A 20,950-nucleotide genomic window follows, 5' to 3' on the forward strand; every position below is an offset into this window, starting at 1 on the left:
GTGCTGAGATTTACACTAATTATACTTATCTATACTAACCCCCCCTCCCACACACACATACGCACACATACACTTATATTAAATATCTAACCCAGTGGCAAAAACAAATACATGTTTACAAATCAGTGCTCTGTTGCCTCAGGCGGACAAAGTGACAGTGAAGGAGAATTTATTTCTGGTTTCAAACATCAGTCTCTTTTGGCTGCGGCTTCATGGCCTCGGCCTCCTTGTCGTACAGATGTCGTCTCCTGTATCCTGAGGACAACAAACAGTCATTTGAGCGACAACAAAATGTTTTCAGGAGACACAAAAGCAGCAACACACTGGGGTACACGTTCCAGCACCTCTGTCAAATGAATACAGCTACAGGTGTATGCTGAAGAAACTGCAGTGACACAAGCTGACGTGTTTATAAATCAGAGCTCTGTGGTCTCCGGCTGAGAAACCTGATCCAGAGCCTGTGCAGGAGCAAACACAAACACATGCAGCTTTAATGATGAGAAACGCTGATCTTGAAAATGAAAGGTCACCAGATACTCTGGTTACACAGGTGTCATGTCACAACATGCTCTGCCTCCTGTCACACGACACATGTCACCGTGTTCTCTCTGGCAAAAATCTTTTTGAAAATGATGTCCTTTAAAAGTCTTTAACGTTCTCCAGTTTAACCAATAAATCTACACAGTCAACCACAAAAAGAAGAAACTAGCTGCACTGCTCGTCTTTGGCCACAGAATGAAATTCAACACAAAATGTATTTTTATAAAACAGTTTGCACGGAGCTGTCTAGTTTTTCTGTCCCTAAATTCTGTGGAAACTAAGAAACTCAAAAAACACGACTAACAGAGGAATCAACAAACCGCTCGGCTCTGTTCACCACAGCACAAAATGGTCACCAGGAAGTTTGAGTGTGACGAGGGTAATAATGCAAAAGAGTCTCAGTGCAGAGCTGAGGTGCTGAGGCTTCTTAATGTGGCTCAGAATAATTTGCTTGGACAAAGCAAAATGACTATTTTATGATGATGATGACGATGATGATGATGATGATGTGCTCACTGCTATAACAGGTCACTTCTTTCTCTCTACTCGTTACTCGCTCCACGACCATATTAACAATAAATGACAAGTTATAAAACATGTTTTCTTCTTTTTTTGTTGTTTGGTGCCACTGATCTGCAGGTGTCACTGATCGTTACCATGGAAGCAGGGTAATAAATCCACCATAGTTCTCCTCAGGGTAGAGTGGGAAACTTTTTGTACTTTTATTTTTGAGAGACTGTCTGGAACTAATCTGAGAGCAAAATTTAAACCAGTCTGAAAAATCTGTGTGGTTCTAAATTAGACATTAGACATTAGTAAGGACTTGAATTTCAGGTGTTAAAAACACATGAAAAATGGATTGTTGTTGTCGTCTCTCAGGATTTGGCATCTCTCCCACGTGTTGGGGAAACATCAGGAAAATGTGTGGTTTTATTTTGGAATAGTGGAGGCTGTGACTGTATTTATTTGCATGTTAGTATCTTAGTTTTGAGTTTTATCCTGGTTTTGATCTTCAGGATTTGACATTTACATGAAACGTGAGAATGCCCGTATGTTCTGCACCAATTGTTTACATGCCACAGTATCCTGGTTTCTGTTGGAGCACTCCAGGTAACGCATCTGGTAACATGCACAAAACATAACCAGGATACTGCAGAAACTAGATCATGACCAGAATCCTAGTCCACATGTAAACACGGTTAGTGTGGCGTGTAATGCCTGATCTGTCCTGTCATGTTATTAGAAGGAATATGTCCCCAGCAGAGGACGCCTACCTCTGTTTGAGCGTTGGTCATGGTATTCGTCTTTCCTCCTCTTACTTATCCTGTCCAGGTGGATCTGATAGGCCACGCCCACCATCACCATGATGCCGACCACCACACAGAGACCAGTGCTGAAGATCCACATGGCCTGTGACGCTCGGCCAACCACCGTGTTGCTCTGCACTCCATCTGAGCACCACAAGAACCAGAGATTAGTGAACAAGTGGTGACGTACAGGAGCGTCTGAGGCCTAGTACTTGAATGAGCAGGCGTCAATCACTCACAGCTCGTGGAGGTCAAGGTTTGGTTCATGGACTGGTTCTCTATGATGCACGACACCCTGGAGTCTTTGGACACGTTGAGCGTCAGGTGGCTTGTGACGTTGTAGAGATGGGAGTCAGGGAGTGATGCTGCCAGGGTCCTCACTGAGCCCTCAGGGGGCTCCTCAGTGTCATTGATGAGCCAGTGCACAGCAGGTTCAGGAAAGCCACCGCTGGAGTGACACAGGAAGGCCGTCTCATCTCCTGGCGCTGCTTCCTGCCTCTGCAGCAGTGGGGAGCTGAAACTGGCTGCAAACAGCCACCAGAGACAGGAGTTAGTTTCTGTAAATAATCCTCTGATTGCTTCCTATGTGTCAAACACTGACCTGCTATTCTGAGGCACACAGTGCAGAGAGGAGCACTTTGATTCTCCACTGAGATGAGGAATAGTCTATAATACATTTTGTCATCAGTGGGATCAACTGTGGGCAGTTCCAAAGACAAGTTTCCAGTCAGTGCAGCGTCAGTGGAGATTTTTGCACTGTTCATGCTCCACACCCCCATATTTACATCCTCTTCCCACTCTGTCCTGAGCACCAGTTCATCATTTCTCCTCCACTCAATGGAAAAATTCCCATAGGTTAATATTTCAGGGTAAAAGCAGGGCACTGAGACCGGCCTTCCCATTATGCCAAGAACACAGTCTTGCTCTGTGAACAAAAGCAGCACAGGTAAATCGTTGGTAAGTCTCAGTAACAATAGTTATTTCAGTGTCTAATCTGCACGACCAGACAGAGACATCTTACCCAGACAGGCGCTGAGACTGAGGAAGCTGAGCAGTAGTCCTGTGCGCCACAGTGCCACCGGTGTCGCCCTCTGTGGGCGCGTTTGTGCGCGCAAAACGCAAAAAAAGTTGAAAAATATATTTCTTTTTAATTTACAGAACAAAGACATGTCTGTCACTAACTTCTATATCTCTAATTTTACGCTCCTGTCCTCTGTCTCCCTTTAACAACTCCAAGTCTTACGCACACTGTTCATCACGCAGAAGGAATCCACTGTCATGCTGCAGCTTGTTGAACCATGTCTGGGCTCTGCTCTCCTTCCCTGTGCGATTCAATTAACAAACAGCGTCGCCGCCGTGGTTTTAAAATGAACAGATTCCCAGGCTAAACTAACTCAAATCATCAGCCTCCCAGTTTCATGAAGCAGAGATCCTGTTCGGAGCCACTGTGCGGAGATCAGTCCAACCTGTTGGACTTCTTTTCAGGTCTCACACACCCACGCCCCCGGGGGGGGGGGGGGGGGGGGGGGGGGGGGGCAGAGAGGGAGGCAGGGCGATGTGACGCCCGGCACAGGCTCACACCTCAGGGTGTGTGGGAGAGCGGTACTCTGGAAGAGATCATGTGCAAATTAACAGCAAGTAATAAACTTTTCCTATTCACCAAATAGATCATACATTCATGCGATAAATCTAACGTTAAATGTGAGTTTAGCAAATGTAGGGATGATAACTGAAGCATTTTTAATAGCTGAAGATTTCCTTTATTTTCGTCAGTTATTTATTTATTTTTTCAATCTTCATCTGTGGCTGTTCTCGAGAAACAAGCTCTTCAGTCCAGTGACACTGTTCGGACAAACTACAATCATTAACTCATGGTTATTAATTAATTAAATAAAACTGCCCGACTTCCTTTCTCTCATGTTTACATTTTGTTTTTACATTTGTATGTATATTTTACTTTACTTGTTACTTTGATTTTCTCTGTGTTTTTGGCAGTAATGTTTACAGTTGTATGGTTGAAAACTAATGTAATTTTCTAAGATGTTTGTTTGAATTTTTTTGGTAAGATTTTAAAAATCTATAGGACTATTATCTCTATTAACGTAAAAACAAAAACCATGTCCAGATAAATAATCCAGACCAAAAACTCTCTCCTTAAACACAAACTTATCAAACAAATTCAGTGGCTGATGCTGCTGTTGTTGCTTCATTTGAAAAAATAACTTAAAGTGACACTTGAAAGACAAAACATTTAGTATGGCTGAAATAAAATAAAAAATAATAATTACCTTAAATAATCTGAGACGAAACGGACCAAAACAATGGAAATATCTGTCCTTCGAGTCCAATATCTCCTAGCTAAATTATAACTGGCGTAACCACAATAAAGCTAGAGCTAAGCTAGCACTGTAATGTCAGCCAGAATAAAAATTCAAAATGAAAATTTTATTAAAGCTAAAGAAATACAATACTACTGTGGTCCACTAGAGGGCAGACTGCACCTGTGAGAAACCGATGTACTTTTATAAACTATCATTTGTACTTTTGTATTAAAACAAATGTGATGCTCCTTATACTAATTTATTTCCATATCGTTTACCTTCTGCTGATTTTTCAGAAAAGAAAGGAACTTGTGAGAAAAATGACACAGGAAATGACATAACCAGGAAGAAGACGACGACCGTTTGAAACATGGGCCTTTTGCCCCCTGGGTTCAGACTTACAGGCAGCTTCTTCCCACTAAACTCCGTGCAAATGCCTCCCCCAGTAGGATTTATGTAAAAAAAATAAAAAATAAAATAAAATAAAATAACACCACCATGGTCAAAACCAGACATGTAAGCGCCTGCAGCTCTTGAGTCTGGGTTTCTTACGCAGCCTGGGAGGACACGCTGCCTGGAAGTCGGAGTTGGGGGTAAAATGGCGCCGGGATATGACCCGAAGCTGAAAACACGACAGCACATGGACTGAAACACAACAAGCTGCGTGGTTGTGAGCAGCACACACAGCCAACATCTCACTGAAGATATATGTATTAAGAATGAAAAATAATGTCGACAGTCCGCCAACAACACTCTCTGCTACAGTAGGTGGCGGTGTGAGCTCCTCGGGTTGTTGCGACCCTTCGGTAACAAGACGAAGAAGAAGACGTCAACAGTCCTGAAGGGTGAGCTGGTGGCTGTTTTAGCATGATCAGTGTAACTTGTTCACATTGTCCGATCGGATGTTATTGTGCTAGCAGTCAGATATTCACCTGACACAACATGACAGCGCTGAGGAGGATTTATCCATGGCTGCCCCTCCTGCAGCGACCCTGCACACAGAGCTGTCAGAGGGCAGCTCCACCAGCCTGCAGCCTCCTCCACACTTCTCACCATGCAGCTGCACTGGCCACCTGTAAGCCACTGTGGCTGCGAGCTGCACCCACCCTGCAGTCCAGAGCGTTTGCACTCTCTGCATGCAGGTTAAAGAGAAGAGACGACTTTACCAGTGGACAGCAGACAGGACCCACGCAGGAGGAGGAGGAGGAGGAGGAGGATGGAGATTTTATTGAGGACAGTGAGGTGGAGGAGCTGTTCCAGGAGCAGGCTCCTTCAGACATCGCAGGGGGACAACACAGGGTCTTCATCGTTCAGCCTGATGTGAAGTGGGGGAGCAGGAAGCAGCATCTGACCACAGGTAACAGCATGGAGGTGTGTGAGTGTGGATCATGACAGAGCGTTTATTTATCTAAGTGCTTTCTCTGCAGCTGAGCTGATGATGGCCGAGGCCGTGGGCCTCGTGAACACTTTAGACAACTGGAGAGTGGTCGACACGATCATCCTCTCCACCAAGACACCAGAGAAGAAGAGGATATTTGGCAAAGGCAACTTCCAGTCTCTTACAGGTCTTACCCACCGTCAGTGTCCACCTGTGAATCTAAGCACTGAGACATATCTCCATATAAATCACCTGTGCTTTTACCCCCTCAGAGAAAATCAAGCAAACAGCAGGAATCACTGCTGTGTTTGTGAATGTTGAGCGTCTCTCTGCCCTGTCTGAGGTGAGCCTGTGTGAAAATCGCCTTCTGGCTGCATATAGAGAGGACTCCTGCACTGACGGTTGGTTTTTCATCCACACAGAGGGAGCTTGAGGAAGCCTGGGGGGTTAAAGTCTTTGACAGGTACTCAGTAGTCCTTCACATCTTCCGCTGCAACGCCAGGACTAAAGAGGCCAAGTTACAGATCTCTCTGGCCGAGATTCCCTTGCTGAGGTAACTTAAACTGCTTTAAATTTTCCATTGTTTAAATATTTTGGAATTTAGAAACTTTCTTCTTCTATTTTAATCTGGTATCATGTCGTTGTCCATATTAATTCTTGGCGTATCATTTCCAGATCTCGTTTGAAAAATGAAATCGCAAACATGGATCAGCAAGGTGGAGGAACTAGATACATCGGAGGTTCAGGTACTGAGGCATCGCTACATCTGTGCGCACATGTCTGTCTGCACTGTAGCTATTGATCCGTCTGGTTAGAGCGCGGTAATTGGTCCTTACAGGGGAGACGCTGTTCGAGGTGCAGCAGAGGCTGCTGAAGGAGCGTGAGATGAAGATCCGCTCGGCGCTGGAGAAACTGCGGAGGAAGAGGCACCTGCTGCGATCTCAGCGAAAACACAGAGAGTTCCCCATCGTCTCTGTGCTGGGATACACCAACTGTGGTGAGAGACTGGAAACTGGTCCATTGTTAATCATGATACTGTTCAATCTGCTCTTCAGTTTGATGATATTTTTTCCCCCCTGATTGTCTGCTCAGGAAAAACAACTCTGATCAAAGCACTGACTGGTGACAGTGGTCTGCAGCCCAGAAACCAGCTTTTCGCCACCCTGGATGTCACCGTGCACGCCGGCCAGCTGCCCAGCCGCATGACTGTTCTGTACGTGGACACCATCGGCTTCCTGTCCCAGCTGCCCCACCAGCTCATTGACTCCTTCTCTGCCACCCTGGAGGATATTAAACACTCTGTACGTACCCGATGCTCAAGTCAGGGATGTGTGTGGTGTCAGCGTGACTTATTTAAAAAGTATTTTTATTTTTCAGAGTAGAGTGTGTTGACTTGTCTTTCTCATACTTCCAGGACCTGTTGATTCACGTCAGGGACATCAGTCACCCTGAGGCAGTGAATCAGAAGGTGAACGTACTGAATGTCCTCAAGAACCTCGAAATCCCTGAGAGGCTGATGAGCTCCATGATAGAAGTCCACAATAAAACTGACCTAGTTGACAGGTAAGAAGAGAGCAGAAGTCCTGTTGCACCTGCAAACTTCCAGAGTCAATTTAAAGACTTTCAAAGATGTTTTAAATTCAGTTTAAAGTTTATTCCTATGGTTAAAAAAAAAAGAAAATACAGGCATCTGTTGTCAAGCCTATAAACTCTAGGAGGATGGTCATATAATGGGTTGAATTTTTTATCCAGATTTTCCATTTTAAAACCACAAATTGTATCTTAAACAACTAAATGTAGAATATAAAATGACTTTTTACATGTACTCAAAACCATATGAGAAATTCACATCATCATTAACCTATTGTTTTAACGTGAATGGGACTGAGCCAGTTCTTGATCTTTAAACAGTCTCAGAGTATTTCCTTTGTCCCCCTCAGCTATCAGTCTGCAGAGCCCAAAGCTCTGCCCATATCAGCCCTGGAGGAGCGAGGCCTGGATGAGCTGAAGAAAGTAGTGGAGGAAGAGATCGTAAACTCCACTGGAAAACACATCTTAGATCTCACAGTCAACCTCAGCACTCCTCAGTTAAGGTGAGAGCTGTTTCTCTTCACTGTGTTTTCATGTTTATAATAACAGAGCATCCATAGTAAATGTGCCTCTTCATCCACAGCTGGCTGTACAAAGAGGCCACCGTTCAGGACGTGCAGGTGAGCGCAGATGACGGCTCGGCTGTCGTCAAGGTCATCATCAGCAACGCCGCTTACGGACGCTACAAGAAACTGTTCACAGGCAGATAGCAAAGTCGGAAGGAGAGCGATCCTCCTTCCTTCAGGGCAGCAGCTCCAAATGAATTACTGGTCCATGTGGATCAAGAAACTGCAAAGGTCTTTAAAAAAACTGTATGTATTGCACAGTATATTAAAACAGTTACTGTACATTCTTGTAAACATATATAAACTGCATGTTACTGCTGTAGATTCAAAATGTTTTGGATTAAAAGACACCTTAAATGACTGCAAGAAATTCATAAACTCTGATGGTTTTTTCAAAAATATTTCTTCCAGTTAAAACAGCATAGAAAACAAAGAGCAGATGAACTGACAGAAAATACAGAAAAGAGAGAATGAGGTATGTTGTTAACAGCACCAGTGGAATAAAATCAGTTATCTTTTTTAATCTGGCTGGTTTTCTTCCGTACAAGTTTTTGGTTCAGTGCTATGACCAGAGGGCAGAGTGGAAGTGGCCCCACAAAGTCTCCTGTGATGATGTTGAGGCTCTTGGGGTCCGAGCCAGGGACCTGCTCCTCCAGCCACTTCCTCAAAGACTCCCAGTTACTGAAAGTCAGCGTCCGCAGGGACTGCTTCGGGTTCATGGTGATGTAATACCTATCAGCTGTCAGGTTCAGGCCGGAGACGAAGAAGCCCTCTGGGACAAAGAAGCCACAGTTAATGGGCTAAAAATGAGCATTTTCTGATGTCGGCTCTTTGAGTGTAAGTTAAACTCACCTGGACGCCCCAGTTCTTTCTTCCATTCCAGGTAACTGATCACTCCTTGTGCCGTGCACTGGTTGGCCCACCAGTAGGGAATGTCAGGCCACAGCTCCTCATGTCTCTCTGCAGTCTGGGAGTCATAGGACAGAACGACCTGGTAACCAGACGCCCACAAGCTCCGCAAGGTCAGGACTGACTCCTGTGTGAGGAGGGCAGGTTAGATGTGTGAAGGTGCAGTGTTGTTTTTATACTGAACATCAGCTGTTCAAAGAGAAAACTAACCTTTCGGGGACAGAGTTTAGAGCCAAACAGCTTCTCCAGGGAGAAAATGAATGACTCATGGCATCTGTCATCTATTCCCTCAAAATGGCTGCAAGCAAGGATAACAATCTCTTTTGGATGAGACTCTAACCAGGTGGCAACAGACATCAGTGTTTCCTGTAAGGGAATGACATTTTACATTCATAAACACTTTAATGGTCCAAACTGAAGCATTTTAATAAATTTTATTGAACTCACCAAAACTGTTAAATGTGTGTATATGATGTGTGTGAAGTAGAGGTCGCTGGATGAGTCGTTGGGTTTGTGTGCGATGCGGAGATCAAAGAACCGAATCCCCATTGAAAGCTGCTCCTCGATGCTTTTATCCTGCAGAGAGGAGCAGTTCATTTTATCACTATGATTCCATAATGTGTAATTGTATTACATGAGAACTAGATAAAGTGTCTCACAGTAATTGATATCAAATGTATTAAGTCCCACAAACCGATGCTGTGCTGATATGACTTTTATCCTTGGGTGATTCATGCTTTTCTCCTGTGGCACATTTCACTTAAAGCTGCTATGATCAAAATATTTATATCAACAGTGGATCAAATGTTGTGTGTATATATGCAGTAATGAACCCGTGGAAAATGATCACCCAACTCTGCAGTTTCCTCTTGGCTCTCCAGAGCGTTTTAGCGTCTTTCGGCATAGTTCAACAGCCACATATTTACATATTCTCGGTTCACTGTCACTGCTCACGTCAACCTTGTTTCCAGCTGCAGTCGGCAGCTGTGCTCACTGAAAAAGCGCTAAAGCTCTGACCCAGCGTATGCTACCTGCCTCTCATGTAGTCTCGTGACTAGATTGTGAACATAGAGCATTATTTAAGGTGTTTGAAGTGTTGATACCCATCAGATGATATATTTGTCTCAGTGTACTTTTACATCTCCTCTCTCAGGCTTCACTCTGGTGCTCTATTAACAACATGTCAGTCAGCCAATCAGAAGAGAGGCTCTGAGTCTCTCCTCTGATTGGCTGACTGTTTTCTGAGTGACTGAATAAAATATTTTTTAAATTTCAAGTAAAGGTTGGATGGTGGGTCCAGGTGGGTGGGGCTTGGGGCATGACTGAGGGCAGTGACTGTTTTGTTGTGACATCACAAAGTTGCAGAATCCCTGACGGCTGGTTTTAAGGCTCAGTTTCTGAATACAGGCTGTGTGCATTTCTCTGTGGACTGAGGCTTTGAAACTTTCACAGTATTAATATAGAACCTAGACCTGCTTTATAATCAAAAAACACATGGATATATACCTTTATACAATATGGGACCTTTAAAGTGAGAGAAGACATTTATTTTTCTCAAGAGGTGGTGGTGACCAAAACAGAGCTTTTTGTCAGGTTAATAGATATATGACTTAATAACTATTAATGTCTCTTTGTGTCTGTTAAATGTGTAACTAAGCATCTGTTTGCTAACAAATTTGTCATATCAACTTAAAAAGTGATGATATGTCAATATTGTGTTGACAGTTTGTTTCCACTGCCCCCCTGTGGCCAAAGAACATCTGTTATAGCAGGTTTAAACTTGCTTAGAGAGAGAGAAATCCAAGTTTTTGAAAAAATCCTTCACAATTACTTCACAACAACTGCAGAAAAATTAACTACATCAGTTCAAAGATTTCAAGTTTATGTAAGTTATTAGGAATAAGTGTCATGGTTGAGTCAGGATGAGATTCTTGGGTTTTAAACGCCCCACATACGGTCATAGGTGTTTTCTGTTAGACCTGTTACTGAGGTAGACGTTGCACAGGTTACCAAACTCCATGTATCAATAGGCTTTTTTCATAACAGTGCAGCAGTAAAGTAACTGAGCCCCAGTCTCACAACAGTAGGCAAATCACAAATAGGCAAATCACAAGTGAGACTACAATAGACACACAACTGGATAACCCTAAAAAAAAACACCTCACTAAACCAACAGGCCACCCGGGTGCAAAAACACTACATCAATAACTTCTTAGTCCTATAGGGGTTCTCATACCACTTTGACCTATTTACCTACATTATGTGTATAATTAGCAGAAGTTGTCTGACTGGTGTTGCACTTTACACATTTAATACCATACACACCTGTGTGGTAGCCCATCTGAAAATGGCAGGTCTTGTAAAACAGTGGAAAAGTCCATCCAGGAGCCTGAAACAGTCGGACTCAGACCTGACCAGGGGGGAGTTTATGTCCAGGCAGTAACTCATGGCATCATGGCTCCCTGCATGAACAGGTGTGAACAGACACACTGAAACTTAAAAAAATCCCTCATACTGTCGGTCTGGTAGAGGGGGTCCTGTGAAAGCTAAAGCTCAGCTCCAGTCATAAACTAAATCAATACAGGTGATCATAAAAATATCATTACATGGGGGAGGCAAAGGAAATGTAACAAATAGGGCATGCACAATTAACATTAGGAAGCATAGACTATCCAAAACCTCATAGATACTCAGGTTTCTATTGTAGAAAAACTCAGTATAAAAAAATTAATATATTAGTCTATAGTATGACAGTCTGTATAGCCTGTGTAGGAGTCATATTCCTTGCTGGGATGTTACATTACAAATAACGGCAGAAACAGTAAGACAAAGGTGATGAATGTACCAGGTATGGCCAGGTCTGTCAGCGGGACGTCCCACAGCTCCTCGGGCAGCGCTGACATCCAGTCCTGGCAGCCGAGATCCATGTCGCTCAGTCGGTCACAGACCTGCAGGAGACTCGCTGAAACCAGGTCTGAACTATAGAGCTGAGGAACCTGCTGAGGTCACTCATCATATGAGCGGTCCTGGTAGTTTCCTTAACGTGAAAAACGATCGACCACAGACCTCGAAAGAGGAGGAGGAGGAGGAGGAGGAAGAGGGGGCCGAAACTTTGAATTTCCTGATCCCTCTGCAGACTGACAAGTAACGCAACACCGAGCGACACAAGTGGAGCAGGTCGGTTAGTGTGGATTCACGGTGGGAAAACTAGGCTACATGAATTTCTATGTATCATGTGTCATTAAACACATCATTTACACTTCTCTAACTTCTCTATCGAAACACCCGTGGGGCTGCTGTGACGTCTACAACGAGGAGGTGGAGCAAATATGAAGTGGGGAAAAAGCTGAGCCTGATTTTGTCTTATTTTATTTCCCATGTGTGGGAATAGCTTTTTTCAAATGAATTGTTTATTTGACCTGATTTCAGTAAAATACTTTTGGTAGTGTGGGTCAGGTTAACATGATGTTGTGATAGTGTTATCTTCATGTGATTTCATCATGGGCATAGAAAGTGGTTGACAGACTTGTCATGAATTGTCTGGGGTTTTGTCAGGACATTAATCACTCATCATTTTTTTTTATCCAATTTTAGTTGGGATTTTTTTTGGATCAACATTACTTATTATTATTATTATTATTATTATTATTATTATTATTATATTTTATTTATGCATCCCTCCATCATAAAAGCAAAGTTTCCTACAGCACTAACTTTTCCTACCATAGACTCTTCAGTACATCAATCCTCCAAAATAAGAGGCAGCCAACTGGATGTAGAGAAAACCACAAAACAAGGAAGCAGAATACAGCAAAGTCCCTGATTTAATAAGAAAGTATGAACAATAAAAAAGCTAAAATCCTGGACATGTAAAACTACATCTGTAACTTTAACTCTGACTGTTTGAATGTATTGTTAATTTATGGATCATGCTCCTGAAATAACTGTAGACACTTGTGATTAGTTATAATTATGGATTACTTCAAATCAACCATTCAGAAATAAGTGGCCAGTGAGAGCTCCTGTTACTCTGTGGGTCAGACTTTGTGTAGTCTTCAGTGGCACACTGGCTTTAAATTATAGAGGGTATTTACATTGACCCATGGAAACAGAAACTGCATATTTTAAAGTATAACTTGTTTGAAATCATATGATAGAAAACACAGTGTTAGTAGGAAAAAAAATTAACCTTGTGAATTTTTAGGAATGTGTTTAAAAAGTTATCTTATTTATTTTAATTGTATTAACATGTAATGCCACTGTAATTCAATAAAAGAATCAACTGCCTTAAACACTGGCCTTTTTTGTCTTATAATGAAAATTTGTTGGCTTTCTTTTTTCCTTTTTTTTTAATTAAGCAATGTATTACTTGATTATTATTCAACACAGTAGAGTCTACTGTCACTCTGTCATGGCTTCTACAATAAACTCATCTGAACAATTTTGACATGAATTGTTTGTTATTTTTCTCCATTTATGTCAGTAAGGTAATTATAGATCATTTGACAAAAAGGCATGTAGCTGGTAAACCCTACCTATTATTATATAGATATAACAGCAACTCAGATACGTGACGTAATACAAGCTATTGTGAAGAATTCAAAAGCATCGAAAAAGAAATGCACACTTCAGGGGAACACAAAAGCTGGGACTCCACACAGTTTGAAGACACAGTCACTTCTCTTGTGTGTGACAGTCCAGCGCAGAAAACATTGTTCTGTCTGTCTGATTGCTGAGTGAATAAAGTCAGATAATTAGCTTAAAAATGCTCATGTTTATTTGAAAAGCTCATCTCCACAGGCACAGTGGTGCAGCATTGTTTTAAAACAAGACCTTTACCCTGTTGGCTAAAATCAATTATATGTAAATCATGCAAATAACCTTTCCATGCATTTTGCATAAGTTTCATGTCTTCTCTACATTCTCTATGGATAAATACGTGTATTGTAGGTGATACAGTCATATGTGCTCTTTAAATACATTGTTTGTGTTTACTCATTTAAAATGCCTACATTAAGGTGAGATTAGAAGTTATTAGAAGTTCATTATTGCTTTTGTCACCGTAACATAAAACTAGCCGCCTTGCTGACTGGTGAAAATCGATACAGTGCATTGCATAAATAGTGAACTGAATATATACAAACAAATGCAGGTCAAAATAACAAAAGTCTGTTTCCAAGCAGCTTTAAGACGGAAATATACATTTCACTGCATATCAGTGCATTTATGTGTAAATGAATAGTTCAAGTACTTGAGTATTTTTTCTGTCGCTCTCAACAAAACAAGCTTGTGTATATTTCATGCTTCGATTCACTATTTTTTTGTAGAATAATGCATACTGGTGCAAAGTCATGAAGACCATTTCAGTAGTTTCTCATTCAGTTTAACAACAATTGGTATAAAGTGGCTCTCTGTGATGAAGTCCCCAGCAATGATATTGAGAGAACCCACTCTGGGGCCAGGGGTCTGCTCTTTAACCCAGCTGAGCAGAGTTGGGTACGTGGACATCACCAAGTCCTTCAGGGACTCCGTCGGGTGTGTGCAGATGTATTTCAGGTCCTCCGTCAAATTAATTCCTGTGACGAAGAAACCTCCTGAAAAACAAAATACACACATGATTTTATGATGATTCAACTACAGCTTTAAAGGTTCTGTAAAAGTAATTTTAAACAAACATATTGCAGCAAACAGTTATTTTCTATGTAAAGATATAGTATAGTTATGGCAACCTGAGCAGAGAACCAAGTCACAACCCTCTGTGTGTGCAGTAATCTGAGTTTCTCTGGTCTTTGTTTTGGTAGCAGGTCTGGTAGCATGCATGTTGGTGCATGAGGGTCCCTCCTGTTAAACCGTTGACCCTCCCCACATTTATAAACACAAAGGCACTGGCCACACGCAAAATGACACAGTGAAGTACACAGAGTTCAGGTGAAATTGACCCTCCAGAATTCCCTCCACTGAAGAAACATGTTCAGCTAAAGACTTTTCTCTCTGACAAAGAAAGACCAGGGTACAGGCTGACTGGCCATGGGGACTACTGGCTCAAATCCTGGTCAGCTGGTGGGTTTTACCGGCTCCTTCACTGTCCCAAGTCCAAGGCTGAATTTCTTTCCCAGTCCAACAGTGGAGCTAATACTAGTCTGTGTTTACGAAGATGGTGAACCCTACACGCTGTTAAAGGGCCCAAGCTCGACTCAGAACTGACTTTTCTTCTCCTCCATGTGTCAGTAATTTAATGTTACATAATGGTACATGTTTGTCTTCATTAGTGACTGCTACAGCAGCACGATATCATTAGTTAACTTGCTGTTACCTTTGTTATATATTCGTCTGGAAAATGTCACTATCGCTAGCTGCTAACTGCCAGCATAGCTGTGGAGCATTTCACTGCAATGCTAGCATGGGCTAATGGTAGTGGTCATCTTGGTTTTTTTTTTGGCTCTTGTGTAGACAATAATTTTATTCAGTTGTGTGTTTAGTGGCACTTTCACTGCGCTCTGTAACACCTCGCTGAATGAGAACACGGAGGGAGGGGAGACATGGTTGTGGCTGACGAAGTGTTTGTGTGGTCTGAGATGCTGGTGGTCTAGGGTGACATCTAGTGGCAGTGACGATCACTTACAGAATCTTTAACAAGTAACAAGTCGCCGATTTTGTGCCTAGCCTGTGTTTGGCTGTGTCCAGCAGCAGATTACCTGGTCTTCCATGTTGCTTCCTGTGTTCGAACTCCTCGATAAGAGCCTCAGCTTTGCATTTATTGGCCCACCAGTAAGGTATGTGTGGCCACAGTTCACTGTGACAGCTGGCAATGTTGTGCTCATAGGAAACAATCACTTGGTAGCCCAACGCCCACAGGTTTCGAAGAGTCAATGCTTCCTGAAATCAACAGAATAATAGGCTTCATTTCATATTCTGGGAAGCTCTTTTAAATATTATCTATAAGGTATAAGGCTGGCTTTTTCTTACCATCAAGAAATCCTATAAAAAAAACAAAACAAAACCAACCAATGTGCTTCTTAATACTTTGACTTCTCTATCCTGTAAGCTTCAAGCCCATTGGCTCCTATTGAAGATGGAAATGAGTCACAAATATACTGTATATTTACAGTAGTTTTGATAGTGAAGTACTGTAGTTTTTACCAAAGGTTACTCAAACAGGAGTAAATAGTGCATTTATTAGGAACTAGTTTCAGCTGTGGATTAATCCACATTTGGTGCACAATGTGAGTATTTAAAGGGGCTGTTTGTAAGTTTTCTCTGCCACTGAACATGGCTTCTTCCTGGGAGTTGGTGGAGGTGATTGTGACTTGACAAGAGCTTGTAGAGATTATAATACTCAGATACATCTGAGTATCTGAGTACATCATCAGGACAGGTTGGAGGCTACAGTGAGTCGCTATGGTAAAGTGACGAGACAGCTGAGACAGTCCGGGGCTAGCTGGTTAGCATGCTACATTCTTTGGTCTACAGTTTAGTGTAATAAGCTAAACCAGGCTTTGACTACAGAGGCAGCACTGGTTGGTGGGATCAGTTCATTGTTGGTTTTGTTTTTTTTCATAGGATTTGTTGAAAAAACATAGAACATTTATTCTTCAAGTCCTTATTCAAAAGTGGAGGAGAGGTCGTACTGTTTTGGGACAGAGTTTGGAGGTGAATACGTTGCGTATGCTTGTGAGCAGCAGCATGTGGAGCTCCTGGCTCAGGCCAAGGAAGTGGCTGAAGGAGAGGATGACCACCTCTTTGGGATGAGCGTCCAGCCACCCTCTTATCTCCATCAGAACAGTCTGTCAGGAAAACACACGGTCGAACAGGGTGAGGTAGGCACCATTTAGTCTTCTAGAGCAGGACTAATTTTAATATACAATTGACAGCCTTGCTTAATAGCACACAGGGAACATTGCCAAGATCAGTTGTTTTATAGGATGTGATTTTTGGCATTCACACAAATCTACTACATGATGGAATTTCCCAAAACTGCCCTGGATAGAGGAGATTGTTTTCTTATCATCTGGCAGCCTTGCTTGAGAACAAAAGTGATACAAGCTGCTTGAAAGGTTTTTAAAATATATTCTGCAGCACAAGTGACTTATGAATATGTTAAGTATGAAAATGCTTTATATATATTCACTGCAGGATTTAGTCCCTATGGGTCAGTTTTTGCATAGGTTCATCAAAGTAAAACCTTTCACGTATGTTTCCAGGGAAGGATGCTGCTTTTGTTCTTGCTAGATGAACATCTAACACACACACACACACACACACACACACACACACACACACACACACACACACACACACACACAGACACACACAGACACACACAATCTTACCATAAAAACTGCATCTAGTTCTGTATGAAAACAACACAGAAAACTGCCAGATAATTGTGGAGGTGCATGTGAGCAATGGGATTAAGATTGTAAATAAAAAGTATTGCTGCAGCTACTTCATACATTAAAATGTCCAACATTACAACCATAATGTTGATTCTTTTGGACACAGAGATGACTAAACATTTACAACCAATCAAATTAAAGGTTCAGAAAGCAGGGACAAGAGGACTAAGTATCTCACTGCAATGACAAGTCTCTACTGAGCGTGAATGTGTTGTTGTTCTTTATGGTTATTGTTCTAAGTGCAGATGGGCCTTTACACCAGCATAAATGTCACTGTAGGAACCACTTGTAAACATTTGTGTTTGCATGCCATTACTGTACCTCCACAGTGAGTGTGGTGTAAACACCATGGTAGAAATAAAGATCAGTGGAGCTGTCGTTGGGCCTGTGTGCAATCCTCAGGTCACAGTATCTGACCCCACAGTCCAGCTGCTGCTTTATGGTGTACTCCTGCAAGACACAGCGTTCAGGAATTCATTAAAGGGGATCCAGCTGAAAATATGAGGCCATTAACAATAAGTAACCACCAGCTGATGCGTCTTCTTCTGTGATTTATTACCTGGGTTTTTGCCCACTTGTACACAAAGGGGCGAATGAGGGGCTTCATGTATTTGTCCAGTTTTTGAAGCATGTCTGGTTGGGTGAGGTCAACAGGGGATCTGTCATTCATATCCAGACAGTAGGTTATTGCATTGTGGCTGCCTAGTTGGGGGAAACAAAAATACCTATAATCACCATCAGACATATGACTGTTTCATGTGATATCTACGGCGGCCCTGAGAGCTCAAAGTGCTGCGACTAAAGAAAACACATGCAAATAGACAACAAAACACAATCAAATGAGAAAAGCATCTTCAATCTCCATTTTACACATATTCAGCATGAATAGCAAAATCTGCAGCATATTTCAATATGGTGTATATGCAAATATGTCATGTATTTGTTGAGTTGCCCGTGTATTACTTCATCACAGCGTGATTTGGTTCTTTTCTAAATGCTGCATATGTGCTGTCAAACTGCTGAGGCCACCTTCTTCATTTGCATGTGTTTTCTTTTGTGGCAGTGCACGGAGCTCTCAAGGCCACCTTCAACAGCAGCTAGAACAGTCTTGCAATTTGTATGGAGTAGTAGGTAGACTAAGACCACTCATACACCAATCATATACTACATTATTTCCACTAATACCATTAAATTAACAATCAGCTTCATCAACACTACAGCGTGCTGTTTTGTGGCAGATTACCCGGGATGGCCAGGTGGTACAGGGGGGTGTCCCACAGAGCACATGGCAGATGAGACATCCAGCTCTCCATGGGCAGCTCTCCCAGGCTCAGCTCACTCATACCGAGCTCCAGCGTCTGCACAAAGTCAGACACAGACAGAGCTTCTTTAACTGAGATTGATTAGATTGTATTTGGACATTCTGCTTTGTTTTTGGGGGGTAGTTAGTACAAATATTCCTTCAGTGATGTACAGAAACTATAGTATCATGTTAAGTGTCCACACACAGTAATGTGAGAGGTATTGTCCTGTGTATGTCACACTTACCTGATCAAAGTGCGGCTGCTGTTTCCTGTCGCTGAACCAGCTGAACCAGCCGAACCAGCACAGAGGCTATGAATGAATTAAAGGCGTGCTCCGGCAGAAACCGTCCATTCCGACACAGAAAAAGCCATGGCTGTGCATAAAACATGCACGATGGGGTCCTCAGATAAAGCGTGGCCGTGTCCCTCTCCAGCAGCTCAGTCCTGTTACCTCTTACACCTGCATAGCCCGGGATGGCGAGGACGGTGAGCCCGGCGCATTTTAGTTTCGATTACCGGTCATCCATGGCGACACAGCATCCAAGTATGATGTGCCGGGTGCTTGAGGTGCACCAGCGGTGAGCGGGTCAGTCCGCCGGGTGTGCGTCGGCCCCGGAGGTGCAGCAGCAGGATGTGCGGGGAGGGTGGCACCGCGCCTGCTGACGGATCAGCAGATGCGCAGAGGCTCTTCTCTTAAAGAGCCCACTGACATGTCGGAGGGGCCGGGGTGGGACGGAGGAGTGATGCGGGAGTACCGCTCTCTGTGGCGGGAAAGTCCTGGAAAAACGGCCGCTCCGTCAAAATCCCCTCCCAGCACATGTCTATCACATATCTATTGTTAAAGGTAAAAACACCTGAGGACACGTCACAAAAGGGGTGTGGCCACGGGCCCAACATGCTCAAACTTTTTTATTTTACCTGTGCTAGTGGTCTGGCAACATCAACATTTCAGTTTGACCAATACTTTTTTTATAACTAAGTATTTTAAAAACTTTGTTTTTAGCAATAATTACCAAATGTTAGCATGCTAATTAGCTGAATTAGCATTGGTCCTGCTAGCTGAACTCCAGCCTAGGACACATTTAACCTCCAGCACAGCCTCAGTCCAGTGTAAACCGGACTAGTTCAATATCTGGCATGTGGTCAATGTGAAAAACTGAGGCTGGAGTTGAAAACTGTTGTGGACCCGCTGTAAATCACTGGCACCATGGCTGTTTACACTCAGCCAAGTGTTAGCTGGTTTCACCTCTTTACCTGTTGGCTTCTCTCCTCCTCTCTGTGCTCACATTCACGGTATTTGAATTTCCAACTACACTGTTCTCATTTAGATATCTGGAAAGATAAATTATGTATTATGTGCTATGTTTTCAGCCATATTTACTTAATAGTAAAAAAATATATATATATAGTGAAATGATCACAGACAGGCAGAAGCGACAGTCTTCTGGTGTCTCTCACACAGAGCCAGCCTCAGTCTGGGATCCACACTCATAAAGTGCCCGGAGCTGTGGTTCACCTCAACCGCAGGTTTCAGGCCTTTATCTCTAACTCCCTCTGTTTGATATGCACAATTGATCGAAGCGGTAGTTTAGTAGAGAGCCTAGTTTTCAGTTTTCAGTCGCTTCCATTTGCTGTTTTAAAGTTCTGCATTAAGTGTCAATACAAACTGAACACTTCCTGTAAGCGTTTCAAATTAAAAGCCTTGCAGCGTTTTAGTAGCCACAAACCCTTTATTTCTTAACAGGGTTTTTTATTGTTGTGCTGACGTGCTGCAATAAGGATATTTTTACATTTCTGCTAGTTGGTGTCTGTTGTTTACATGCTATACAGATTTGCTCTTTCTTAAGCTCAGCAGTCATCATTGGCTTCTCTCTCCCATCCACTCTCCTGCTGGAAACTGCAACCCAGTCACTTTTTTGACTGATCTACTCATGCAGACATACAAGAGGTCACAATAAGGCATTGCTTTGCTTTGCTTTGCTTTGCTTTGAAGGGTTATAAGCCAATAAAGTTGTGAACTGTTGACCTAGGTGATAACTATATCTATAACTATATGTGTTGAAAAAAGTTAGTTCTTCTTACTGTAAGATGCATACAGGCAGGATTATTATTCCACAAATACCACCTATATTCAGAAATTGTCACATGTGTTCTTGTGCAGTTATCTGTCAAATATATCACACTTTAAGATGTCATCAACATATGCTGTGGCAGCTTCCTTTTATCTTAAAAACTTGTATTTCATTGTATCAGAAGTTGACCTTTGCACTAAAAGGGGCTTCCCGAGAGAAAAGTGATTAAGTTGTCTGTTTGTGATAATTTGGTTGGTCAGATCTTGCTCAGCTTCCTCAGCAGGTCAATAAACCCTGAAACAGCACTAACCAGTGACGTGAAGCAAACTACACAAACTGTTCCAGCACTGCTGAATTTAGATTAGACCACACCACAGCATCCTCTTCTTAAAGGCCTTTCTCACTGCATTTCATTAAAGAAAGTACATGTGAAACTAAGAACATTATTATGGGCTGTACTGTATCTCATCTAGTTTAGCCACTTACAGGGTCTTGGTATTATGCATTGTGACACATTGACACACCGCACATGAACAGAGCCATGATTAATGAATGTTATTAGTTATA

General features: G+C 42.5%; 4 protein-coding genes across 5 annotated transcripts; 1 reads left to right on the top strand and 3 right to left on the bottom strand.

Annotated features, from left to right (window-relative positions):
- Nucleotides 1-43: 43 nt before the first annotated feature.
- On the bottom strand, nucleotides 44-3,274 carry LOC139626662 (ICOS ligand-like). 2 transcript variants are annotated; one of them, XM_071487085.1, is made up of 6 exons: nucleotides 3,095-3,274; nucleotides 2,869-2,938; nucleotides 2,449-2,772; nucleotides 2,087-2,371; nucleotides 1,815-1,991; nucleotides 44-255 (listed from the first exon to the last, which is right to left on the bottom strand). In XM_071487085.1, exons 1-6 carry the CDS (start codon nucleotides 3,125-3,127, stop codon nucleotides 182-184), a joined length of 963 nt encoding a protein of 320 aa, XP_071343186.1. In that variant the 5' UTR covers nucleotides 3,128-3,274; the 3' UTR covers nucleotides 44-181. The 2 variants fall into 2 exon arrangements, with proteins under 2 accessions (XP_071343186.1, XP_071343185.1); XM_071487084.1 differs by having other exon boundaries at nucleotides 2,869-3,167.
- A 1,507-nt stretch (nucleotides 3,275-4,781) lies between these two features.
- gtpbp6 (GTP binding protein 6 (putative)) lies at nucleotides 4,782-8,072 on the top strand. The gene is made up of 10 exons (XM_071487081.1): nucleotides 4,782-5,525; nucleotides 5,596-5,733; nucleotides 5,819-5,889; nucleotides 5,969-6,099; nucleotides 6,222-6,292; nucleotides 6,385-6,543; nucleotides 6,639-6,847; nucleotides 6,961-7,109; nucleotides 7,487-7,639; nucleotides 7,720-8,072. Exons 1-10 carry the CDS (start codon nucleotides 5,111-5,113, stop codon nucleotides 7,844-7,846), a joined length of 1,623 nt encoding a protein of 540 aa, XP_071343182.1. The 5' UTR covers nucleotides 4,782-5,110; the 3' UTR covers nucleotides 7,847-8,072.
- LOC139626665 (phosphatidylinositol specific phospholipase C X domain containing 1) lies at nucleotides 8,070-11,679 on the bottom strand. Its single transcript, XM_071487087.1, has 6 exons — nucleotides 11,457-11,679; nucleotides 10,937-11,073; nucleotides 9,059-9,187; nucleotides 8,822-8,977; nucleotides 8,555-8,738; nucleotides 8,070-8,474 (listed from the first exon to the last, which is right to left on the bottom strand). The coding sequence occupies exons 1-6, from the start codon at nucleotides 11,536-11,538 to the stop codon at nucleotides 8,209-8,211; spliced, it is 954 nt and encodes a 317-aa protein (XP_071343188.1). The 5' UTR covers nucleotides 11,539-11,679; the 3' UTR covers nucleotides 8,070-8,208.
- Nucleotides 11,680-13,365: 1,686 nt separating this feature from the next.
- Nucleotides 13,366-19,148, bottom strand: LOC139626664 (phosphatidylinositol-specific phospholipase C, X domain containing 1). The gene is made up of 7 exons (XM_071487086.1): nucleotides 18,556-19,148; nucleotides 18,251-18,365; nucleotides 17,567-17,709; nucleotides 17,329-17,457; nucleotides 16,240-16,395; nucleotides 15,307-15,487; nucleotides 13,366-14,205 (listed from the first exon to the last, which is right to left on the bottom strand). Exons 2-7 carry the CDS (start codon nucleotides 18,348-18,350, stop codon nucleotides 13,961-13,963), a joined length of 954 nt encoding a protein of 317 aa, XP_071343187.1. The 5' UTR covers nucleotides 18,351-18,365; nucleotides 18,556-19,148; the 3' UTR covers nucleotides 13,366-13,960.
- Between the last annotated feature and the right edge of the window lie 1,802 nt (nucleotides 19,149-20,950).

The sequence above is a fragment of the Trachinotus anak genome, unplaced genomic scaffold (genome assembly GCF_046630095.1).
Source record: "Trachinotus anak isolate AG129_WGS33_773 ecotype Australia unplaced genomic scaffold, CSIRO_AGI_Tana_v1 ptg000010l, whole genome shotgun sequence".
Lineage (NCBI taxonomy): Eukaryota > Metazoa > Chordata > Actinopteri > Carangiformes > Carangidae > Trachinotus > Trachinotus anak.

What these genes read in the sequence shown, in the direction of transcription:
- LOC139626662 (XM_071487084.1), bottom strand. Translation starts at nt 3,016, where the DNA reads ATGTCTTTGTTCTGTAAATTAAAAAGAAATATATTTTTCAACTTTTTT. An exon ending in TGTGTGCCTCAGAATAGCAG is followed by an intron (nt 2,372 to 2,448) that starts GTCAGTGTTTGA and finishes GGCTGTTTGCAG; the next exon opens with CCAGTTTCAGCTCCCCACTG. An exon ending in TGACCAACGCTCAAACAGAG is followed by an intron (nt 256 to 1,814) that starts GTAGGCGTCCTC and finishes TGTTGTCCTCAG; the next exon opens with GATACAGGAGACGACATCTG.
- gtpbp6 (XM_071487081.1), top strand. Translation starts at nt 5,111, where the DNA reads ATGACAGCGCTGAGGAGGATTTATCCATGGCTGCCCCTCCTGCAGCGA. An exon ending in GTCTCTCTGCCCTGTCTGAG is followed by an intron (nt 5,890 to 5,968) that starts GTGAGCCTGTGT and finishes TCATCCACACAG; the next exon opens with AGGGAGCTTGAGGAAGCCTG. An exon ending in TGGAGGATATTAAACACTCT is followed by an intron (nt 6,848 to 6,960) that starts GTACGTACCCGA and finishes TCATACTTCCAG; the next exon opens with GACCTGTTGATTCACGTCAG.
- LOC139626665 (XM_071487087.1), bottom strand. Translation starts at nt 11,538, where the DNA reads ATGGATCTCGGCTGCCAGGACTGGATGTCAGCGCTGCCCGAGGAGCTG. An exon ending in TCAGATGGGCTACCACACAG is followed by an intron (nt 9,188 to 10,936) that starts GTGTGTATGGTA and finishes TCCTCTCTGCAG; the next exon opens with GATAAAAGCATCGAGGAGCA. An exon ending in CTAAACTCTGTCCCCGAAAG is followed by an intron (nt 8,739 to 8,821) that starts GTTAGTTTTCTC and finishes CTCCTCACACAG; the next exon opens with GAGTCAGTCCTGACCTTGCG.
- LOC139626664 (XM_071487086.1), bottom strand. Translation starts at nt 18,350, where the DNA reads ATGAGTGAGCTGAGCCTGGGAGAGCTGCCCATGGAGAGCTGGATGTCT. An exon ending in ACAAGTGGGCAAAAACCCAG is followed by an intron (nt 17,458 to 17,566) that starts GTAATAAATCAC and finishes TGTGTCTTGCAG; the next exon opens with GAGTACACCATAAAGCAGCA. An exon ending in CCAAACTCTGTCCCAAAACA is followed by an intron (nt 15,488 to 16,239) that starts GTACGACCTCTC and finishes TGTTGATTTCAG; the next exon opens with GAAGCATTGACTCTTCGAAA.